The 26,835-nt window shown below is 38.3% G+C and overlaps 1 protein-coding gene across 1 annotated transcript; it reads right to left on the minus strand.

Moving 5' to 3' along the window:
* Positions 1-5,149: 5,149 nt before the first annotated feature.
* Positions 5,150-7,840, minus strand: LOC127120145 (uncharacterized). Its single transcript, XM_051050541.1, has one exon. The coding sequence runs from the start codon at positions 7,541-7,543 to the stop codon at positions 5,504-5,506; it is 2,040 nt and encodes a 679-aa protein (XP_050906498.1). The 5' UTR covers positions 7,544-7,840; the 3' UTR covers positions 5,150-5,503.
* Positions 7,841-26,835: the final 18,995 nt, after the last annotated feature.

Raw genomic sequence — 26,835 nt, forward strand, 5'->3', positions numbered from 1 at the left:
CGCTGCGTCTTAGATCGCAATTTTCCTTTAAAAGGATTGGGCACCTTTGCCTTTTCCACGGTCTGCATGTCATCCTGAACCGCTGCCTGAACATCAATTGGCTCATCATCATCATCATCATCATAATCATCATCACCATCATCATCATCATCATCTCTCTTCTATCCAGAAGCAGATATATATCCTTTATGATGGGTAGTGCAGGGTGCACAAAATTGAGTCTGCTTGACTAACCGCCTCTTGTGAGAACTGGTCGAGGTTACTCTCCCCACCCGGAGATACGAGCCATCTACGTCACCTCGTGAGCTGCCCTAGCAACAACTCTAGTTATATCATGCAGCTAAGAAGCAATCGTGTCATCTGATCCTCTGATTATCACTGGAAAATAAAACAAAATTATTTAGCCAACCAAATTTTTCAAAAAATCCAGTACCATTATGAATAGTTTCGATTTTTTTTAAATTGACAATGATGCTTAACATTTTTCGTATTTTTCAAAAAACCAATAGAACTGATCCACTTTTCCGGATTTTTAAAAGAATTTGTTAATGATGCTTAACATTTTCCGGATTTTTCAAGAAACTGGTATAACACATGCATTTTTTCTGAATCTTTTAAAACTTTGGAAAAATGTATGCATTTTTTCCGGATCTTTTAAAAAATCTGGAAAAATGTGTGCATTTTTACCAGATAGTTCCATAAATGCGGTAAAAATGTATGAAAAATCCAATACACACTTAAAAATACAGTAAAAACTTATACTTATTAGTTATAAACCGTAAATGTCTGGTAGTCTGTATGAAAAATCCAGAAATCGCCAAAGGTTTTGTAAAAATCCGAAATGCAACAATGCTTTTGTAAAATGTATTTTAAAAATTTTATAGGGCTAAAATGGTAAGTGCATTAGGGTTGTAGGGTGCCAGGTAAGGGTGGCAAAATGAAAGGATTTGATGGATATGGATTGAATTTCTAACTGATGAATTAGATCTTTAAATAGATGGGGAATTTAACTCCCCCCCCCCCCCAAATTGTTTCAAATTTCCAAAACTACCCCTGACAAAAAATTGAATAAAATTTTCGTTCAAAATTTCCGATACAAATTAAATTTTCGGCAGTGTATTGTAAATTTCCGATATATCAAAGTTTTTGAAATTTTCGGGAAGTTACAAATAATACCGGAAATTCTAAATTTACCATTTTATACCAGAAATTTCAACCAAAGTGAAATTTTCGGAAGCATTATTTGTTTGAAATTTTAAACGCTCAGGATTTCGCCGACAATTTTGGACGATTGTGATTGCACCGACAATTTTTTGTGATCCAGAATAAATACAAAGTTGTATAAATAGGGGGGGTCAATTGTTGTTTGATAAAAATATCTCAAACTATCTTTTCCTTAATTTTTTATCAATGCAGAAGTGTACTTCAACAGAGCTTCACCTCTTGTAGAGTTTCGGCTTTGTGATGGGACTACATCTCTCGTCGTCTTGATGTCTAAGTTAAATGATTTGTTTTCTGACACCAAAAACAGAAAGGTGGGAAATATCGAGTTTCGTGAAGATTGAACTGATATTGACGGAAGGGTGAAATACAACCTTATTGAGTTGAAGACTGATGAAGATGTGATGGATATGTAAAGCTCATTTCGTTGTAGGTTAACAAAGGGGGTCAATCGAGTTAGATGTTAGAATCATCTGGTAGTGTCTAGGTTTTCTTATTTATTATCATTTATTTAAGTTATGTAATCCATTGTCAAATGTTAGTTTATGTTGATGTTGCATCAATGGGAGATCAAAAATATTTAATAAAAAGTTTTGATGAAGATGTTTGAGTAATGTTACATGTAATATACAAATAATACATAAAGAGAATAATACCGTCTAAATAGGCCTCCCATGGGCTATGTGTGCAGCACGAGTTAGTCTAGTATAAACCTGACCATATGGATTTACCAAATCCATGAGGTTATCCATAATAATTGCGATCGTCTGGAGGCGCTGATGGTCATTAGCATCCGTTGTAGGAAGCAGTGGCGGCACATCATCGACCGATACCCCAGTATTAGAAGGCCAAGCATCAGAAGGCTCAATAGGTGGGATGATGCGAGGGTGTGATACAATGAGGTACCACTCTAAGTAACCATCCTCACACTACGAGGGGTGATGAACTGTAACTGCTCGATCTCTAACGGCATGACCAAAGTTGATGATGTTACTCTGAAACCACCAATCAATACTCGAAGATGGTATATCCGGAACTGGTTGTGGGATGCTCTGAACATAACCATATGGTCGCAGACACCTCTCGGGCAAATGTCTAGCTATCATGGTCCCCACCGCATATAACCTGAATATAAAGAAGTCTTATCAAACTCATGGTGGACTCTATGATCAGTGTATGGTGTCTAGATGACATCATCTACAGTCATTGCATTTAGCCTCCTCCAGTACTCAACAACACCATCGGGATGTGACTTTCTGGCCCTCCATCTCCTCGTCCGTAGGACCCCAATTGGGAATGTTGCACCCTCATGTCACAGATGATGGGGAAATACCCGTATATCCAGCACTGATATCAAAAGACACAACAAATAATAATTAAGAAATGTTATTCGTAACAATTAAATAAGAAATCAACAACAAATAATAATTTCAAGTATACTTGTAACAGACTCAAATAACCAGCAAGTTGTCTGGTCTCAAATATTGTCGCCATTTCAAGTGTTGTGTACATAATGGTCAACCCAGCAGACCCCTAAGCCCAACTAGTACCTTCGAGGCTACTCAACAACCACATGTACCGGGCGTCGATATAAACAACTGACTTGTCCGCAAAGATGGTACATGCTACTAGATGTAGCCTGTACGCCATAGCGACATCCACATAACTCTGAGCCGCAACAAGCTCACTATACCTTTCCCGAAGCCACGACATACGAAGGTGAGCTCCGTTGTTGAAGGAAAACTCATTCTGCACGACCTCCTTAGAAACTCCCAAATCTCGTGCAGCAGTCATACATGCAAGCGACGTGCTAATAACAAGAGTCGTCCAGAATCTACCGATGATGGTGAGATGGAACAATGACGAGACATCATCCAGAGTGATAGTCATCTCTCCAAACGGAAGATGAAATGAAGATGTCTTCTTATATCATCTCTCAACAAAAGCAGTAAGTAGTGGAGCGTCGAGCATGGTGAGGGAGCAGTGGTAAAAATCAATGAGCTCAAACTCACGTACAATACGTATGACCTCCTCAGGCATCGGAGTCTTCGGGAAGTCTTTTAACTTTGACCCGTGCGATGTCACCTTCAGTGGGAGAAGGTCCTGTAACAAACAAATTTTAAAAAATTAGCAATTAGTTTTCATGGCACGATAATAATTAAATTAAAGTTAAACATAAAAGATATATAACTCTCCCTGCCATAGTCAAGACGCCACATGGTCAACATACTTAGTCAACACCGACAGATCAATAGGTCTTCCAAGGAATCCTCCATCAGTATGCATAAAGGGTTCGGTCGAAGGAGTTGTAACTTGTGTCAGTAGTAACAAATGGGACCGGATTAGCAACAGTAGTATCCGAACGAACCACCTCATATGCAACCTCACCAACAACCACCTCATAAACAACCTCCTCAGCAACCACCCCATCTGTAACAATAACATCTGGCTGGACCACCTCATCTGCCACCCCATATGTGAACTGCTCAACTAATCTAACTGGTCGTCGTCGGGTGCTACGGGGTGCGCAGAACTAACCCGCTCAGTCAACCGTTTTCGATGTGAACTAATTGAAACCACTCGTCCAACCTGTATCTGGGAAGACTCAGTCTGAGCAACCTTAGCTTGATCTGCCACTCTATTTGTCGCTCTGCCTGCAATAGTGTCGTCACTACCTCTATATTTCAATGCAAAAGACGGAAAAAATAAAAAATAAAGTTTTTATAACTATCAAAAATTCTAAAATTTCCAGTAAAAAATAAAGTTTTTATAACTATAAAAAATTTCTGAAATTTTCAGGTGATTTTGTATCGGAAATTTTGAATTTTCCGGTTAAAATGTTTTCATTATTATCGAAAATTTTGAGATTTTCGGTATAAAATCACGCAAATTTAATAATTTACGGTAAAAAAACTTATTGATTTTGAAATTTCCGGTAAAAAAATGAAATTTCTGATATCGCTTTAGAGAATTTAAATTCGCACGTGAAAATTGTGAATTTTGAAAATGAATAAAAAAATTGTTGCAAGAACATTATTGTCTATTCATAAGAAATTAGAGGTGTGAGGTTTAATCCGATATGGAGATGTCAAGTTAAATGAATGGATTGGATATAATCTATTAACTAATTTTTCTTATAACTAATTTTTCTTATAATGGATGAATCGAATTTATATTTTACAGAAAGGATATTAGCTTAATTAATTTTATTGTCACCCCAGTGCAAGGTAAAGCTGGAGTGTAAGGATAAATTCTCCCCGTTTGGAAAGCTTGTGCGCGGAAGCTTGGGAAGTAAATTAAAAAAATGTATGTTCTCTTCCAACACAACTCCACATAGAGTTTATAATAATTTCTTGTCATTTTTCACATTAATTTTGTCCTCAGAAAAATGTAGGATGCATAGGATTAATATTAAAACTTGAATTGAATGCAGGGACTCATGCAATGCCATTATGTTCAGAATGAACCTAACTGTATCTTGATCACATTGGATTCAGATTCAGGTCAGTAGAATATTTCTCCATTGCGATCTGGGACAGCTTTTAGTTTCTCTTTTGAATGAATATACAACACCCAGATATACCTAATTATTGATAATCATGCATTTGTTACGGTAGGAAATAGTTGTTAGAAATTAAGTTATTAACTAACAACAATTTGCAGATATATTTTATTGTGGCATGATGGAATCATATACAGAAAGTAAACTTGACGTGGCTTAGTTTTGAACACGTCCTGCTCCAGCAGTTGAATATTTGGACCACCATCCATCGCCAAATCTCATGTCAACTTCACTTTTTTTATTGCATATATTCCTGTCTTTCTATTCGTGCAACAAAAGCTAAGAATCGTTCAAAGTATTCTTTTCAGAACTTTTTCTATTTGGTCCAACGCATAATAGTTGGTGAATAATTGTAGACAGCAATCAGAATTCAGAACAACTCACTTTAAAGTGTAAAGTGAGTATTATCAACCATTGATTAATACATCACATGTGAATTTTACATTTACTAGTACATCACAATAAATCATGAGTTTGTTGAAATAATAACAACTTCTAAATTTGAGCCAAATTGATTGTATACACACTCAGAAATATGATATCCGCTAAATAAGAAAAAGTTTACTTTTTAGATACATTGATTAATTATGTAGACCAAATACAAATCTATAAAGTAAACGTTTTCTTATGAATAGAATCAGAGGGAGTAGAACAGATAAGAATCAGAAATGACTGAAAAACCTTTACATTTACAAAGATGGTGACAATGTACTATTCTTCCTACTGATGCAATTTATGATGGAATCCTCTTGAGCCTCTAGATTGATAAAGCTCCAACCTACTCTTGGCTTCTTGCAACAATGCCTCAAGGGTTTCTTCATGTTGCATGAAAGATTGCTTGGATGCCCATTCAAGCACTCCGAGAACCTCGGCAAGAGCGAGTTCTTCGCTATCCGGCACGTGCAATGCAATGTAGGAAAGCAGAACCAATGCTGGAACCTGATGTTCTCCGAAATACACAAGCTGAATCAAATGTTTTGCGCCGCCTGCGCTAATAATTGCCTTGGAGTGATCAACATGAAGGTAGTTTTCACTTCCGGCAAATTTCCTGAGCGCGATCGCCGCCTCCCTGGAAACCTCCGCCTCTCCTTCGTCAAGAAGTTTCACCAACGGACCGATCATCCTTGTCTCGGTAGCCTTGAATGTCCTTGCTAAATTCCCAATCGCCTTGACGCAAGGAATGAGGAGATCTGAATCTGGTTTCTCGATTATCTTAAGCACTTGATCAACAACTGCTTTGCAGGCAGGAGAATTAGGCTTAAATGCTGATTTCCTCAATTCAGCATCTTTCTCAGCAACCGCAGTAATCTCCATCAACGCCATCGCTGAATTGTACTGCACAGCCTCCGGTCCTTTCTCAAGTAAAACAGCAAAACACAGCAAAGCCCTTGATTCTGTTATGCTGCGACAAATCACCACGTTACCCTTAGCCAAATGCCATAGAGCTCTTGCTGCCATTTCCTTCATACTTGCCTTAGTCTCCGCGTCTTCAAATTCCCTTCCCTTCATGTTAATTCCCGAATGCGAATAGTTTCTCTGATGATTATTATGACTTCCCTGCTTACCATTACCAAGTCCATTGCCATTAGGAGGATTGGAATTGGACAAAAAGTTCTGATTTTGATTTGCTTCATCTCCCTGAGTAGGCTTGGAAGCAGCATGTTTCGCCATAGTGCTTGTGATCACTCTATGTAGATTTCTAGGTCTTTCCCCCAACGGATGATGCGACACGCGACCTTGTTTGTTGTTTCCGTTTCCGCCACCAACACCATCGTCTCCATTTTCATTCCCCTTCTTTGGATTAAGATTAGAAGTTGAATTATTATTATTATTGTTAGCCATAACAACAGCAGCATGAATCGAAGTCGCTTTCATGCTAACAACAGCATATTTACTATGTTCTTCAACTGTTTCAAAAGCAAGATGACCAACAAGCAACCTTATAATATTATGCTGCGCAAAAAGATCCTGACATTTAGGATAATTAGCAACAAGTTCAGAAACAGCCCAAGCAACAACACCTTGAACTTTCATCGGACCTTCTTTAAGAATTTTCGCAAACACCGAACAAACACCAGCATGAATCATATGTTCAACGCATTCTGAGTCACGACCAAGAAGGCCAATAGCTCTAGCAGCATTCTCTTGTCCATCCATTTTCCCTTCCTTGATCAGCTTCAAAAGTGGCCCCACCCCACCTTCTTCAATGATAAGCTTCCCGTAACGATCACTCCCACGCGCCAGCGACACGAGGGAAGCCGCCGCGTCAGAGCGATCTTCTTGTGAACCGGTGTAAAGTATAGCGATCTGTTCCCAAATGAAACAGAGAATAGGCTCGTTGGCGGCGATCGGAGGAAGTCCGAGATACTCGCCACCACGGTCGTCGGCAGGGGCGGAGACACGGAGCAGCCATGAAACATCTCCGATGGAGTTTTCGAGATGAGAAGATGTTTTACGGAAAGCGGCGGCGGGGATGATGGTGAAGACACGTTTCATGATACCATTGGCACGACATTTTAGGACTAAGGAAAGTGCTTTGTCGAGTACCTGTTCGGTTTCTTCGATGATCCGTTTTGTAGGACGTTCATATAGATCGGAGCTGGCTCTTGCTGCTTGCCGGAGAAGAGCGGCGAGCTTCTCCGTCTTGGATTTGAGTTCTCCGCATTCTTGCTTGAAGGAACTCGCTTCATCTGCGGCTTTTGTTACTTGGTCTGCTAACTGGATCGGTTTTGCTAATATTTGTTTCACTATGTCACCCATTGATGATGGATCAAAAACGAGGTTTGTTTTGATTTGGACTATGTTTGTGTTGTGTTGTTAGTTGTGTTGTGTTTGGTGAAGATGGTGGATAAATGAATGGTTGAATTGAATGGAAGTGATTTTTACGAAGTCAAACGCGCTTATACCACCTCACTGAGATTTTCAAGAGTTTCTTCTCGCAGCCCCCAAAACTTGTTTGCATTGAGTTTTCAGATTTGGACAACTGTTAGTTTAAAATTCATTTCCCATAATCAATTTTATTCACAACTTTAATATGTGAATAGACAGAATTTTGTGAGTATAGGTCCACATAATTATTCTTTGCAAATTGATTGATACTCCCTCTCTACCTATAATATAGAATCTGTTGGAGCATTTAACATAAATTACAAAAATATATATAATTAAAAATTAAATAATTGTGTTTTTATTATATTATTTTAATTTTTTAAAAATAAAATAATATTAAATATTATTGTTTAATTTGAAAAAAGTATGGTACCTAATTAAATTTAAGGATATCGAGATATTCATTTAATATTTAATTGTGTAGGTAATAGTTATAAGTCTAAAATGTAAAGAATTTTTTTTATCTGCTTATCAGTTGGGTAGAGTATAAATTTTTAATAATTATTCATATTTTCTATTTTTAATTTAATGTTAATTACTTTATTTTAAAGATATCCCCTATTAATATGTAGCTTTCTAAATTTAATATTTTTTACTTTGTATTTATTGTAAAAATAAATATATTAATAGATAATAAGAGTATTTTAATAAAGATATAATTTACTAATAATTCATATTTTTAATAGGCTTAAATAGTTTTTTAATTCTTATAATTTAACATATTTTTTATTTTTATCTGTATTTTTTTCTTCGGTAGATTTTAATTTTATAGATTAAAATTAAATAAAATTTAAAATTTTATTAAAAATAATATATAGATGAAAAATAAAAACACGTAAATTTATCGAAAACAAAATTATTTAAATATTTTTAATATGTGAAGTATTTGGAAACATTTTTTTTTTTACTCAAGTATTTGGATGAGTTAATCATTTAGATGGATGAAGACTTATCTTTTAGATAGATGTTAAATGAATGTCGCATTAATGGGGGAAGGTATTCTTTCAAAGAAACAATTAATGGGATGTTGAAATGTTCATTCAGTGTGGCATATGTTTGGATAATTATGAAATGTATATAAATAAACTTTTGAATTACTTTAGAAAAAGTATCATTTATTAATAATATAAAAATTTAAAAAATGAGTTTTATTGTTTATGGAATAAATTATAGTTGCAGTTGTTCATTGTAAAAAAATATTAAAAATTACATAACATAATTTATATAGCAATATAATATTTCATTCTGCATTTGGACATTGATATTAAAGCACCAATGTCATGCATTGCATGATTTTTGAATGCTTTGAGGGAAATCTGCAGCGATGTATGGTAAAAAAGGACCAATTTGTTGGCATCACTGATAAAAACAAAGGTAGGAAACCAGACAAAGTTGCTTGAAAACATGGTGACAAAACAACATTATACTAATGTTAATAATTACGTGGCAAAAAGTTTTCAATCTTAGTATCTTACATACACAGTCACTGGATTGGTTTCTTTATTATATTTGGGCTAACTAACATTACATAGCTATGAGCTACTTTAACTTACAACAATTATCAATGAAACAAATAGAAACAACCAAAGATATTCAGTGTTCCTGCATCTTTAATTTGAACAGCCCTTCACATTGGTACAACCTTTGGTGGAAGCATCCTCTTTTGGACTATCGTATAAAAAAAACTAGAAAAGGAATAGTGAATGTCTATGTCATGACAATTTGTGCAAACATTACTTGATTTGAACATTTTCATCATGTCAAACTTGACAAAAGATTACGGTTCAAAAATTGAAGTTGGTACTTATAAAGCAGAGCAAAAAGAGGTTAGGCATCATCTCTGGAAACTTTAGAAACACTCATCATTGTCACCGTACTACAAAATCGTCCTCGGGTAAATCAAATTGACATAAATAGAAAAGAAATACAAAAATGACTAAATTTGTGCGTTTTTTTAATTCACTTTTGTGGTAACGTAATTTAAGACTATGTTAAGTTTAATGAGAGTTTTAGGATTCAGATTCAATTTTGAAAATGCAACGTTATTAAATTTTGTTAAGATAGCTTTATCATCCATTTCTGATTTGTAATGTGACGTCTCCTATTTAAAAGAGTTTAATGTTCATGTTGATTCTTACCTAAAAAGTATCAAGTCGTTGCATAATAAACAAGAGTCTTGTTAAAAACTCATGTTTTTATGGGAGAGAGAAAAGAGTGCACTCTACTATTATTTTAAATGTATTTGAACCTAACATGCATGAAAAATACATAGATAAAATCAGTTGGCCTTATTAAAAAATATGTAGGGTAATAAAAAGAGTATCATGTTTATTATTAAAAAAGGAAAAGAAATTAATTGAAGTGAAATTCCATGTTCTAAGGAACACTTTGCCTTTTTAGAGTTTCTAACAAATATTCACATGTTGAAAATATTTAGACTTAGCTTCCCTCTTTTCAATGAGCCCACATGGTGATGGAGGATGACATTTCATTCCTTTGTCTTTCTAATATGAGGATAAGTATGAGTATTGATATGTATTCTTTGTGTAGCTCGAGTCTTCTTCGTGGTATATTCTCCGATGTGTACTATTTCACTCATTTTGTCAACTAAGTCAAAGTTTCTCTCCGAGGCAACCCTATTATCATCTTTCTATGTGTGCATTTTAGTTGGGAAAATCAATTTACGCTTGTATCATTGTGTCTGAGTGATAAACCAACTTGAAATGTGTTTCATTTATGGATGTGAGTGGGACATGGGATATGTGACGCACTGCGAAAAATACCTGAGCGCATCGCACGCTCGAAGATACAACAGAGTCGCCACCGAACTTTATTTATTTCAAGGAAAGAGAAAATATCGATAAAACCTAGGGGAAGATAAAAAAGGGTAAGGAAGTCGGTTATCCAGGGGGGGGTATTAACACCTCTCACATTTGTTGTACTCAACGGGAACCATTTTGATTGTTCTTTGCGCAAATGCGTGTTATTATCTAAAGATTATTTGCGGAATGCTAAAAGGGGAAAAATAAGCTAAATAATTAGTGTGCTCGCCAAGGATTCAAACTCTCGTTCTTATGTATTCTCATAGTGCAATGAGAAAATCACAGCTTCGTAGTTCGTGGAAGAAAATACATATGTGTCAGTAGATTTTAGGAAACAATTATAATCATATCCTAGATGTGCTTCGACATTAGCTGATTCTGACCCTTTTTTGGGTGCTCTAAGCTTTTAGTCTGACTGCTAAGGAACGAATTATAACAGTTATTTTATGAAAAGAAAGAAAACTTATTTTGAAAAAGTTTGAGTGATAAAAGAAAAAGAAATAGTTGATTGAATAGAAAAAGAAAAGAGAGAATTGCTTGAATGGAGAAAGGTGTTGTTTGAATTGTAAAAGAAATTGTGAAATGAGGAAAGTGTTGGGAAATGAGAAAGGTGTTGTAAAAGTGTGATGACAGTATTGTTTGGACCATTGTGTGTTGTTTGAATCCATAAGGTAGGTGTCTTTGAACCAAAAAGTGTGGTGGTAATCAATAGATGATGTGGCCAAATAAGGAAAAAAAAAAAGAATGACGGTAACCAATAAATAGTGTGGCCAAAGAGAAAAAAAGAGTATGGCGATAACCGATAAATGGTATGGCCAAAGAGAAAAAAAATGTGGCGATAACTAATAAATGGTGTGGCCAAGAGAAAAAAGATTATGGTGGTAACCAATAAATGGTGTGGCCAAAGAGAAAAAAAGTGTGGTGCTAACCAATAGATATGTGGCCAACAAATCGTGGTTCAGAGATGGGTTTTTAACCATGATATGATTAACCCAAAGACGTATGGATGCCAAAGAGAATTGCATTTGATCTAGTTGTTGATGTTGATTATTGCAGTGTTGAGGTGTCTATGAACGGAGGTGAATACTTTGAATAATTGGGGCTTATGTCCCCTATTCAAAAGGTACTCAGAACAAGGATATGAATAATCCATTTCTTCCTTCTCCGTTGCTTAAGACTCGTGGCGCACAATTCACATTGTGACCGACAAGTGTTGAAGATGAATCTTTTTATTATGCTTGATGTCCATAATCTTCACCCTTGAGATCTTGCATGAGAAACGTGACTTGACTTGAGGTCCAGGTGCATGTATAGAGATCTAATCCTATCAAGTGATCAAGATACTTTTGATTACTTGATTGGATAGATGATCATGTAAAGGTGAAGTGATTAATTGATTAAAACTGACTTTGATCAATCAATTTGGGCATGAATCCAGAACTATAAGCACATAGATTTTAACTAAATATAGTATCCTAAAGAAATCAAAGATGTTAACATGCTTAATTTCCACAAGTTAATCTAAAATGAAAATGAACAAATATTTGTTATTTTCTAAAAACATTTTAATTCCAAAAATTAAATGATTAATTCTAAACTAAGGTGTATTATTATTTTTATTATTTTTTTCAAAATAGATTAAACAATTAAAATTTAAATTTTAAGTATCATTTTTAAAGGTATGTTTATCTTAATAAAATGTGATAAAAATGTATTAAGATGTATTAAAAAAATAAAAATGATAACAAACTAGAAAAGATGTTAGAACACAAAGACTAAAGATATGCAAAAGAAAATAAAAGGAAAGGAAAAATAAGAAGAAGGGGGTGCAATGGTAAAAAGGGCGTAATCAATAACTGGGGCGTAGGTCCAATGTCAACTTAAAGCCTAGTTGTGGCCTTGTTGAATTGTTCCAGCCAGGGGGTGCAGTGTGTAACAATGTTGTGTTGGTGTAAGCCCTAGAGGCCAATACTTTTGGTACTTGTATCGAATTATTTATTAATAATAAAAGGCTTTTTCTTTATTATGTTTGTCTAATAAAGTCCCTAAGTATCCATAGTCGAGCTTTATTGTGAAGTGGGATAACATTAAAGCATTAAGACTATTATGTATATAGACTGATGATCACATCTCATGGATCATGGATAAGGAGTTATCAAGTCTTAAACATAAGTATGAATATTAAGAGTAATATTTATACTGGATTGACCCGCTATGAGAATACTATATAGAATGTTATGCAAAATGTCATAAGTTATTCTCATGGTGATAATGGTGTATACCACCCTTCGACCTGAAACCACTATGGACCCTAGATGTAGAGTCGAGTGCCTTATTGCTGATCAAACATTGTCCGTCTTATTGCTGATCAAACATTGTCCGTAACTGGATGACCATAAAGACAGTTGATGGGTACTCCACGAAGCATGCTAAGGGACATGAGTGACCTAGATGGAATTTGTCCATCCTGCATAACAGGATGAATGTCTATGGGCCCAATATAAACTGGACAAGGATGACACGGTCTATGCCTTGTGTTCAATATAGACATAAGGGCAAAAGGGTAATTATACACATAAGTATTATCATAAAAGGATTTGTCATATCACATGATATTTTCGTGTCTTGGGTAGCAGTGATGTGTTGCTAGATACCGCTCACTATTTATTATGTTAAATATGTGATTTAATATAATTGCCAATGCCGCGAAAACCTACAGGGTCACACACAAAAGGACGGATTGATGAGAGATAGAGTAACTAAGGAATACCGTAATGTACGGTGCCCTTAAGTGAATTATAGAACATCGTAAGGTACGGTGTACTTAAGTAGAATACGAAATGTGGTAAGGTACCACGCACTTAAGTGATTTTGGCATATTATAAGATATGGGCCACATACACTTGAGTGGGCTTTTTAGCTTGCAGCCCACACAAGTGGTTCTATAAATAGAACCCTTGTGTAGAAGCCTTTGTGCAGTTCCAATTTTGTTTCTCTCTCACTCTCTCACTTAAAGCCTTCATTCGTAGCAGCTAGCACTGAGATTGAAGGAATCTGTTCGTGTGAACTGAGTAGAGGCGTTGTCATCGTTCAACGTTCGTGATCGCTCCGTAGATCTGCATCAAAGGTTACAATCGCCACAAGAGGTAACGATTCTATCACTGATCATGCCCATTCGTAAGGATCAATAAAGGAGAAATTTTAAATTCCGCTGCGTTTTGGATCGCTTTTCTCCTTCATGTTGTTGATAGCAAAAGTAATGTGGGCTTAACAGAAAGCCCAAAGAATTGTTGTACCCAGTAGGAGGGAGGGTGTGAGGCTGCTAAGAGGTATAAACATCTATTTCAGTGGGATAAAGGCTTATTGAGACCAACACGCATCATCCAAGAGTGGGCAAGGAGTTATGAACAACTCCATTCCATTTTCCTTGTTTACATCGTTTTTCCAGCCAAACCTTTCATCCACTTCCTCCGCCGCACCGGAAATCGTCTTCGGCAGCGACAGAGCTTCAATTAACCTTAATCACCCACCAAAATAAGTGTCTCCACTCCTCCTCTTGCAATCCATCAACATCTCTCCATAAATCTTACCACACAAACTAAATCGAACGAAATGGCGTACGGACCCTAAAACTACCAACTAAAATTAACCGATGAAGATGAACTATCTAGAGTCCAAACCTTAGGGGTTTAGCTCCCAAGGGTGACGTCTACATCATGGTAAAAGGAATAAAGCGAGAAAAAGGGATATTACTGAAGGAGAATTGTCATCCAAGGGGCAGCGGAATTTAAAAATTTCTCCTTTAATGATCCTTACGAATGGGCATGATTAGTGATAGAATCGTTACCTCTTGTGGTGACCACGAACGTTGAACGATGACAACGCCTCTACTCAGTCCACACGAACGGATTCCTTCAATCTCAGTGCTAGCTGCTACGAATGAAGGCTTTGAGTGAGAGAGAGAGAGAGAGAGAGAAACGAAAATGCAATCAAGAGTGACAATGCTTCTACGCAAAGGTTATATTTATAGAACCACTTGTGTGGGCTGCAAGCTAAAAAGCCCACTTAAGTGTATTTTGGCCCATATCTTATAATATGCCCAAAATCACTTAAGCGTGTGGTACCTTACCATATTTCGTATTCCATTTAAGTGCACCGTACCTTACGGTGTTCCTTAGTTACTCTATCTCTCATCAATCCGTCCTTTGTGTGTGACCCTATAGGTTTTCACGGCGTTGGCAATTATATTAAATCACGTATTTAACATAATAAACAGTGAGCGGTATCTAGCAACACATCACTGCTACCCAAGACACGAAAAAGTCATGTGATCTGACAAATCCTTCTGTGATAATAATTATGTGTATAATTACCCTTTTGCCCTTATGTCTATATTGAACACAAGGCATAGACCGTGTCATCCCTGTCCAGTTCAATATTGGGCCCATAGACATTTATCCTGTTACGCAGGATGGGCAAATTCCATCTAGGTCACTCATGTCCCTTAGCATGCTTTGTGGAGTACCCATCAACTGTCTTTATGGTTATCCAATTATGGACAATGTTGGATCAGCAATAAATCACTCGACTCTACATCTAGGGTCCATAGTGGTTTCATGTCGAAGAGTGGTATACACCATTATCACCATGAGAATAACTTATGACACTTTGTATAACTTTCTATATAGTATTCTCATAGCGGGTCAATCCGGTATAAATATTACTCTTAATATTCATACCTATGTTTAAGACTTGATAACTCCTTATCCATGATCCATGAGATGTGATCATCAGTCTATAAACATAATAGTCTCCATGCTTTAATGTTATCCCACTTCACAATAAAGCTCGACTACGGATACTTTAAGAATAGTGTCTTTATGTTTAATGTGCTCTCATGATTAAGTCACACTTGATACATTAAACGGACTCTCTATTCCAGGGACTTTATTAAACAAACATAATAAAGAAAAAGCCTTTTATTATTAATAAATAATTCGATACAAGTACCAAAAGTATTGGCCTCTAGGGCTTACATCAACAATCTCCCACTAGCACTAGAGCCAATCAGGCATACCCCTAATGCCCATAGATCTAGTATGGCCATCATGCTTCTGCTGCGCAAGAGGCTTTGTCAGTGGGTCAGCAATATTGTCAAGTGTGGGTACTCTACATATTTTCACATCTCCTCTATCTATTATCTCTCGAATGAGGTGATAACGCCTAAGTATGTGTTTGGATCGTTGGTGAGATCTAGGCTCCTTAGCTTGTGCGATAGCACCATTGTTATCACAATAGAGACCAATGGGATCCACAATGCTAGGAACTATGTCAAGTTCACTAAGGAACTTTTTGATCCAAACAACTTCCTTTGCTGCACTTGAGGCAGCAATATACTCGGCCTCGGTTGTAGAATCAGCAACTGTATCTTGCTTTGAACTTTTCCAGCTCACAGCACCACCGTTTAAGCAAAACACATAACCAGATTGCGATCTAAAGTCATCCTTATCGGTCTGGAAGCTGGCATCGGTGTATCCAATTACAGCCAACTCTTCCTGACCTCCATATATCAAGAATGAGTCCTTAGTCCTTCTCAAGTACTTAAGGATATTCTTGACAGCTACCCAATGGGCATCACCAGGATCAGATTGGTACCTACTCGTTGCACTTAAAGCATACGAGACATCTGGTCGAGTACATATCATGGCATACATGATAGATCCTATTGCAGATGCATATGGAATCTTATTCATGCGATCCCTTTCTTCCTTAGTTGAAGGGGATTGTGTTTTTGATAGACACAGGCCATGTTGCATAGGTATGAATCCTTTCTTGGAATCATGCATGTTAAAGCGTCTTAGCACTTTGTCTATGTACGTACTCTGACTTAGGCTAAGCAGTTTTTGTGATCTATCTCTATAGATTCTGATTCCTAATATATAGGCTGCTTCACCTAGGTCCTTCATAGAAAAGCATTTCCCCAACCAAGACTTTACTTATTGCAGGGTAGGGACATCGTTTCCAATGAGTAATATGTCATCTGTAACACCCTTCTAAAATACCCCAAATATTTAATTAAATTAACAACATATATCAATCAGAGTAATTATGCAATCAAGGGTGTCACACAATTATTTCACACCAATCACCATAATATTTAGTCATGCTCATTATTTAATTCAAAACATAAGGTATTGCATATTACGCAGCGGATAGAGATCAAATCGATCATTCAAAACATGTATCATATTACATGTAAAATGGTTCACAACCAATCAATAAAACATTCAAAACATCCCATCCCGATGTTACATCTATCAGAGCATGACCCACTAAGGAACTACACTAGACGCCAAGCACTAGCTCCTACTCAATCACTGCTCGTTACCTGAAAAATAGTTGTAAGGGTGAGTTCCTCAATCGATATAATAAGCATTATAAAATATCATGTAATGCTAAGTAAATAACACATTTCATCACCCTAATCATAACACACATCAGTAACGGCACACCAACTCAAACATCATACTCGACGGTAACATAAAGCATATGTACAATCTCAATTCATACTCAACATCAACACAAAACACACGTATAATATTGGAATACATCCATTCATATTATACGCCATACATACATTATGCAATGAGATTCCATGCATGCGGTATCGACTACTCTTGAACATATAGTTCAAGCTCACCGTCCAAATCCAGGCACGGCTACCAAGCCCACTAGTCCCACTCATTTGAGACCTAGTGACTCACTCACTAATTCCTCACCATGGGAATTAGCTACCACCCCAATTGGGCCATGCTATGCACGCTAATCACCTAGCATGCAAACATCAACAACAGTCCAATGACTAACTCACTAATTCCTCACCATGGGAATTAGCTACCACCATAAAGGCCACAATATGCATGCTAATCACCTAGCAATGCAACATCACAACAATAATCCACAATGGACCGATGCTCACTCTCTAAGCCATAAAACAGTCCATTCACAACACATGCATAACATACACATTCACAACATTATGCATACTATCATACATTATCAACACATGTATCAACACATCATATCATGTCAAATAATTAAACACAGTATTAGCACACTCTACTAATACCTATACTGCTCAAAATAGCGGGAATTAATCCCTATTACATCATACGCCACTATAGGCCAAACATCAATTATGTACACAACATTAAAATATCAATTTTCTCACTTTTCAACAGTGTTAACCGGTTAACGCCCTGGGTTAACCGGTTAACGCAGCACAAACACGCTTCCTGCCCAAAACTTAACAGTGTTAACCGGTTAACGCCCTGGGTTAACCGGTTAACGCAGCACAAACAGCAATATCTCAGCAATCCCAACAGTGTTAACCGGTTAACACCCTGGGTTAACCGGTTAACGCAGACAAAACAGCAATTATTCAAAATACATAACAGTGTTAACCGGTTAACACCCTGGGTTAACCGGTTAACGCAAGACAGAAGCTGTTCCTGCGCTAACACAAAGCAGAATGCAGAATTCTCCGCATTTTCCGCCGTTGGAGGACTTCCGGACCTCCGATTCCAATTCCGTAAAAAGCTATACGTTCGGGAAAACAGGACTCACACAATTACGGATTCAATTACAGTTTTTAACACAGTTTATCCAACGTAATTTTCAGCATTCCCAATCCCAATTAGGGTCAATTCAACGGTTTATCACTACCCATTACATGCTAACCCATAATACCCATTAAACGACGATAAACCCCCCTTACCTGAGTTAATCCGGCAATCTCTAAGCTCCAAGCTCTTCTCTTCTCCAACCTTTGCTCTCTGGTTCTTCCTCTTTGCCCCTTTCTCCTCTTCTCTGCAGCTTCTCAGTTTTCACGTAAAACCCTTTTACAAAAATGAAAACTCTTTTTCCTTATTCCAACATATATATATTTTCCAATTTATATTATTATTCCAATAATAATAATAATTCAATAATTCCAAAAATAATAATAATAATAATCCAATTATCTAATTAAATTAATAAATATATTATTAACTTAATTTAAATAATTATCATATTATTATCGGGGTGTTACAACTCTCCCCCACTAAAAGAGTTTTCGTCCTCAAAAACGTACCTCAAGCGAACAACTCCGGATAAGACTCCTTCATCTGACTCTCAAGTTCCCAAGTCACATTGCCACCTGCTGGTCCTCCCCAAGCTACCTTTACCAAAGCAATCTCTTTACCCCGCAACTGCTTCAACTCTCGATCCTCGATCCTCATAGGTGATGTTTCAACAGTCAGGTTATCTCTCACCTGTACATCATCTACTTGGACTACATGCGACGGATCATGAATGTACCTCCTCAACTGAGACACATGAAAAACCTCATGCAAATTCGCAAGCGACGGCGGTAAGGCGATACGATAGGCTACCTCCCCTATCCTCTCCAAAATCTGATAAGGACCAATAAATCGAGGTGTCAACTTCTTCGACTTCAAAGCTCGACCAACCCCAGTTATCGGAGTAACACGAAGAAACACATGATCTCCCTCTTGGAACTCAAGTGACTTCCTCCTCTTGTCATGATAACTCTTCTGACGACTCTGAGCAATTCTCATCTTCTCCTGAATCATCTTAATCTTTTCCGTAGTCTGTTGAACAATCTCCGGTCCAACCACAGCACTCTCACCGGACTCATACCAACATAAAGGCGTCCGACATCTCCTACCATACAAAGCTTCAAACGGTGCCATACCAATGCTCGAATGAAAACTATTGTTGTAGGTAAACTCAATCAAAGGCAAATAACAATCCCAAGCACCTCCCTTTTCCAAAACACAAGCTCTCAAAAGATCCTCTAATGACTGAATCGTCCTCTCAGTCTGACCATCAGTCTGCGGATGATATGCAGAACTCAATCTCAGCTTAGTTCCCAAAGCCCTCTGCAAACCTTCCCAGAACTTCGATGTGAATCTAGGATCTCTGTCCGAAACAATACTCGACGGAATACCATGCAAACTTACAATCTTCTCAATATACAACTCGGCTAATCTCTCTAACGGATAATCCATTCTGATCGGAATGAAATGAGCCGATTTCGTCAATCTATCAACAATCACCCAAATAGCTTCACAATTCTTATTTGTCCTCGGCAACCCAGACACAAAATCCATACTGATACTATCCCACTTCCACTCTGGAATAGTCAACGGTTGCATTAGCCCAGACGGCTTCTGATGCTCAATCTTTGACTTCTGACAAGTCAAACAAGAATAAACAAAACTCGCAATTTCTCTTTTCATTCCCGGCCACCAAAATAACTTTTTCAAATCATGATACATCTTCGTAGCTCCAGGATGAATACTCAAGCCACTACGATGTCCTTCTTCAAGAATACTCTTCTTAAGTTCGGTAACATCCGAAATACACACCCGATTACCAAATTTCAAAACACCACTCTCATCAACTCTGAATTCACCACCTTGACCTTGATTCACTAGAGTCAACTTATCAACCAAAAGCACATCGGATTTCTGACCCTCTCTAATCTCATCCAGAATACCACTCGTTAACTTCAACATTCCCAATTTAACACTATTGTGAGTACTCTCACACACCAAACTCAAGTCTCTAAACTGCTCAATTAAATCCAGTTCCTCAACCATTAACATAGACATATGCAATGATTTCCGACTCAATGCATCAGCCACTACGTTTGCTTTACCAGGATGGTAATTCAAACCAAAGTCATAATCCTTCAGAAACTCTAACCATCTCCTCTGTCTCATATTCAGCTCTTTCTGATCAAACAAATACTTTAAACTCTTATGGTCACTGAAAACCTCAAATCTTGACCCGTACAAGTAATGCCTCCATAACTTCAGAACAAATACCACGGCTGCCAACTCTAAATCGTGTGTCGGATAGTTCCTCTCATGAACCCTCAATTGTCTCGAAGCATAAGCTATAACCTGCTTGTTCTGCATCAACACACCACCTAAACCCAACAATGAAGCATCACAGAAAACCTCAAATAGTTCCGACGAACTTGGTAATATCAGAATAGGAGCAGTAGTTAACCTTCTCTTTAACTCTTGGAAACCTTCTTCACATTTTGAATCCCAAACAAACGCTTGCCCCTTTCTAGTCAACATCGTCAACGGTAACGCCAACTTAGAGAATCCCTCAATGAATTTCCTATAATAACCAGCCAAACCAAGAAAACTCCTTATCTCAGAAACTGACTTCGGAGCTTCCCACTTAGATACCGCTTCTATCTTAGAAGGATCAACAGCAACACCACCTCTTGAAATCACATGACCAAGAAAACTAACCTCTTCTAACCAAAATTCACACTTAGACAGTTTAGCAAATAACTTCTTTTCTCGTAGAACTCTTAAAACCATCCTCAAATGCTCAGCATGCTCTTCTTCAGATTTCGAATACACCAAAATGTCATCAATAAACACCACAACAAACTTGTCTAGGTACGGATGGAAAATCCTATTCATATACTCCATGAATACTCCAGGCGCATTAGTCACACCAAAAGGCATTACAGAATACTCATAATGTCCATACCTCGTTCTGAAAGCAGTCTTCTGAATATCCTCAGTTTTCACACGTATCTGATGATATCCCGACCTCAAATCTATTTTACTGAACACACTCGCACCAACCAACTGATCCATCAAATCATCAATCCTCGGCAATGGATACCGATTCTTGATCGTCACTTTATTCAGTTGCCTGTAGTCCACACACAATCTCATAGTACCTCTTTCTTCTTAACCAATAACACTGGTGCACCCCACGGCGACACACTCGGACGAATAAATTTCTTATCCAACAGATCTTCCAACTGACTCTTCAATTCAGTTAACTCAACAGCAGACATACGGTACGGAGCCATCGATATCGGCCTAGTACCAGGTACTAAATCAATCGAGAACTCAACTTCACGCTCTGGCGGCAATTCATTCACTTCTTCAGGAAACACATCAGGAAAATCACACACCATGGCTAGATCGCAAATCACCAGTTTATCTTTAGCCTCCAAAGTAGCTAACAGCATAAACAACTCTGCCCCATCTGCTACTGCTTCATTCACCTGCCTTGCAGATAGAAACAAACTCTTTCCTTCCTCATTCTCAGGAAAAATCACAGTCTTATCAAAACAGTTGATATAAACTCGGTTAAACACCAACCAGTTCATACCCAGAATAACATCAATCTGCACTAGTGGAAGACACACAAGGTCCATCCCAAAGTCTCTACCAAAAATACTCAAAGGACAATTTAAACAAACTGAAGTAGTAGTCACTGAACCCTTCGCAGGAGTATCAATCACCATACTACCATGCATCTCAGATATCTCTAACTTAAGTTTCACAGCACAATCCAAGGATATAAAGGAATGAGTAGCACCGGTGTCAATAATAGCTACAAGAGGAAAGCCATTAATATAACACGTACCTCGGATCAAACGATCATCTGCAGAAGTCTCAGAACCCGATAAAGCAAAGACCTTGCCTCCCGACTGATTCTCTTTCTTTGGCTTAGGACACTGTGGGCTAATATGACCCAACTCTCCACAGTTGAAACAAGTCACAGTCTTCGACCGGCACTCTGCAGCCAAATGACCACCTTTTCCACACTTGAAACACTTCCTCTCAGCACTGGTACACTCATGGACACGATGTCCAGCCTGACCACATCTGTAACACTTAGCAGGGGCACTAGAGTCTCCCCCACTAGGCCTCTTCATTCCACTCTGTCTCTGGAAACCTTTGCCAGCTGCATACGGTTTCCCACAATCATTCTGATTCTTGCCTTTCCTATCAACCCTCTGCTGATAGCTTTCCGCTCTGGCCTTGGTATCATGTTCAAAAATCCTGCAACAGTCAACCAAATCAGAAAACACTCTAATCCGCTAATATCCAATAGCCTGCTTGATCTCGGGACGCAACCCGTTCTCAAACTTCACACATTTTGAGAATTCTCCAGCAGCCTCATCATAGGGAGTGTAATACTTCGACAGCTCTGTGAACTTAGCAGCATACTCCGTAACAGACCGATTGCCCTGCTTCAATTCTAAGAACTCTATCTCTTTCTTTCCTCTGACATCCTCTGGAAAATACTTCCTCAGGAATCTCTCTCTGAACACCGCCCAATTGATCTCAGCATCCCCAGCAGATTCCAACTCAGTGCGGGTAGCAACCCACCAATCATCCGCTTCTTCTGATAGCATATGCGTACCGAACCTGACCTTCTGGTTATCGGCACACTCAGTCACTCGGAAGATCCTCTCGATCTCCTTCAACCACTTCTGAGCACCATCTGGATCGTATGCTCCCTTGAACATTGGAGGATTGTTCTTCTGGAACTCACTCAGTTGACGAGCAGCTCCCATTCCCACAACATTCGGATTTCCCCCAAGTACTCCAGCCAGCATACCCAGAGCCTCAGCAATCGCAGCATCGTCTCTACCTCTTCCAGCCATCTCTATTCTGAAAACCCAACAAGCTAAAACAATAAGTACTGATGGGGTTACACAACACCTATCCCGTACAGGGGAACATAATAATTACGACTCGACTCGACCGACTATGCTCTGATACCACTAATGTAACACCCTTCTAAAATACCCCAAATATTTAATAAATTAACAACATATATCAATCAGAGTAATTATGCAATCAAGGGTGTCACACAATTATTTCACACCAATCACCATAATATTTAGTCATGCTCATTATTTAATTCAAAACATAAGGTATTGCATATTACGCAGCGGATAGAGATCAAATCGATCATTCAAAACATGTATCATATTACATGTAAAATGGTTCACAACCAATCAATAAAACATTCAAAACATCCCATCCCGATGTTACATCTATCAGAGCATGACCCACTAAGGAACTACACTAGACGCCAAGCACTAGCTCCTACTCAATCACTGCTCGTTACCTGAAAAATAGTTGTAAGGGTGAGTTCCTCAATCGATATAATAAGCATTATAAAATATCATGTAATGCTAAGTAAATAACACATTTCATCACCCTAATCATAACACACATCAGTAACGGCACACCAACTCAAACATCATACTCGACGGTAACATAAAGCATATGTACAATCTCAATTCATACTCAACATCAACATAAAACACACGTATAATATTGGAATACATCCATTCATATTATACGCCATACATACATTATGCAATGAGATTCCATGCATGCGGTACCTGTCGCATCGCGCGAAAAACCGGCGGGAAAAGAAGAACAACAGAGCCGCCACCGTGCGTTATTTATCCCAAAAAAGGGAAAGGAAACGCTCAGAGTAAACCTGGAAAGAACATGGTCTCGCGACCAAAGAGGATGGGTTCGGGAGTCGGTTATGCGAAGGGAAGGTATTAGCACCCCTACGCATCCGTAGTACTCTACGGGATCCACGCACACTAGAAAGGAAAACTGGTTGCTAAACACTGCTCAAACACACATACACTGGCTGAAAGAGACAAAAGAGACTGACTGAAACTGACTCGGCAGGATGTCGCATCCTGGGCCTACTTAGTCTATCAGGCATAGACATCAGAGTCCAAGTAGTTCGGACTGGGGAAACAACACATGCTCGCTAGGATGTCGCATCCTATGCATACGTATCTTCTCGGACGAGAGAAGAATCAGAGCATTCGTAGCTCGGCTGACACGCACACAAACAAACTAGACAAAGGCAAACATGGAGCCTGAATGCCAATTGCTGGACTTACATCAGCATCCGAACCAAAACACACACAAAAAGGCAAACGTGGAGCCTGAATGCCAATTGCTGGACTTACATCAGCATCCGAACCAAAACACACACACACTGGAACCCAAATGCCACTCGATGGACTTACATCGGCTTCCAAGCACACAACAACACAACAGGTTGATAGGGAGTCGGGGACTCAGCCTATAACTGTCAAGCACGCATTCAAACAAACAGACAACAAATTGCTAAGGAGTCAGGCACTCGAGCCTAGCAACTGTCAGACAACACACACAAAGAAAGAAAGGGCGCCCGGAGAGATCAGCTCAATCTCCTGCCTACATACTTCATCTGGTGTGAAGATCAGGGCGATGTAGTTCCCCTACGCAGGGATAAAGGACTAGCCTAACCAGATAACAGAGGGAGACACAACTAGGGAGACTACGACTCGAGCCTAGATGTTGTCCTGCAAAATCAACCCTAAGTTATGGTTTCTAGCTAGATGGCACAAGGGCCAACCTATCCTAAGTATGGCTCACACAGGGAGCAAGCCACACACACTTAACTTGCACAGGAAGCAAGTCTAAACTAATCCTAACTTGCACAGGAAGCAAGTCAAACTATCCTAACTTGCACAGGAAGCAAGTCAAACAATCCTATCTTGCACAGGAAGCAAGTCAAACAATCCTACAAGCACAGATAGCACACGCTATACACAAACAAGTGGCTCAAACAAGGGTTAGGTTTTAGTCAAGGGGTCATATCAACCTCAACAAACAAACCTCTGGAATGGGGTGAATGTGCTCTTAACCTTGCCATTGAGAGACTAAGGTGAAGCAGATGAAAGGATGAAGTGAGGATGAGACCTCACAGCTCTTATCCCTGGCCTGGGAGAGCTCAAGACAAGAATGTGTGGGTTCAGAAAGTGGGAACCCTTCTACACATTAAAACTGACTCAACTGTACAATTGTACAAGATCTTGGGTTTGTATCTGCAATGCATCAACACAGTGGTGTGAGCAAGGCAGATGACACACTGAATAGTGGGGGATAGGTTGCATATCCCTACCTTCCACCAATTGCCTCTTCACTTAGGAGGTCTTTGACTCTATGCAAGGACAAAAGTAAACAATCACAAACATTGCCTCTTAAGGAGGACTTCAGACAGTTGCCTGGCCAAGTAACAGGCCAGGTCTTCCAGACTACATGAAGTAGAAGAGACATACCTCAATGCAAATTGCTTATACAAGCAAAGCAAAGCAAAAAGTTCACAAGGAACTAAGCAACTAAAGCACCTGAAACAGTCAAGCAGGTGTTAGTATACAACTTCAAACAAAACAGACAGAAACAGACAACAACAGTCCATTAGAGGGCACAAGGATGTGCAAGGCATAAGGCTTAGGGCATGTGAGCCAAGCCACCTACAAAACAAAGAGGTTAGACAATGATACTTGGGTAAGCTCAATCAAAAGAATTGGTCTCAATGGCCATTTGATGGTCAACCTGAAATCACAAACTCAAAGGTGAGTAATAGGACCACTAGGGCAAGCCTAGGGTCAAAAATGAATGAGAAAGTCAAAGCAGCAAGGGGCAAGTATCCCAAATCATGCTCAACCCACTAGGAAACACAACCAATTGGATTCACACTCATATCAATCCTCATCATCATTTCATGAACCATTTAGATCAAAACATGGCAAACAGAAGCTCATAGAAGTCAACAGCAAGACTTAACTCAAAAGTCAACTCAAACATTTCCAAAAATCAACAAATAAATCATGGTCAAACCTAACACATAGCATGGTAAGCATGTCAAATTCCATCTCACTTGGACAAGTTTAGGAGGTCAAAACATTTAATCGGGACTTTGTCAGAATTAAATCGAGCACTGTGCGAAAAAATTATCCTAAGTGTCTAAGGGGACATGTTCCTACCCTAAATTGATTTCACATAAAAATCCCAGGTCTGAAAGATCAAAATAACCACAGGAAACACACAAGATGAGATTTAGTCAATAGAACTCATAAAATCGGGATAAATTCACAAAATGGTCTAAAAAAGTCAACAAAGTCAAATACTCATATTTTTGTCATTTTTCATGTTCACATATTTATTTTATGTTAAGTAAGACAAGAATCAAAAATAAAAATCGAAATGGAAATTGTTAAAAGAAAACATTAAAAATAATGCACTTTTTAAACAAAGAAAGAGAGAGAAAAAACACAAATGGGGGGAGATGGGATTCGAACCCCTCCCCTTGGCAATTCAACTCAGCGCGCCCACCACTGGGCCGTGAGTCACTTGGTGATCCTTTGTTGATTCTAGTCAAAATAAACAAAACAATAATTTTAAATCTGAAATGCGCGCGCCCTGGCATCATCTTCCTCCCCAAAATCAAACATATTTTTCAAACTTCAGCAACACATATCTTCCTCTATAGTGCACGAAATCAAACGAAATAAAAACCAAAGTTCACCTATTTCATGTGCTTAAAACAACCATGGTCATGAAATTCAAAATGGTGCAGTGTGTACAAAGATACATCATGATGAACACAGAAACCCTAACTCCCTAGCAGCAA

The sequence above is a fragment of the Lathyrus oleraceus genome, chromosome 2 (genome assembly GCF_024323335.1).
Source record: "Lathyrus oleraceus cultivar Zhongwan6 chromosome 2, CAAS_Psat_ZW6_1.0, whole genome shotgun sequence".
In the NCBI taxonomy this organism is placed as follows: Eukaryota; Viridiplantae; Streptophyta; class Magnoliopsida; order Fabales; family Fabaceae; genus Lathyrus; species Lathyrus oleraceus.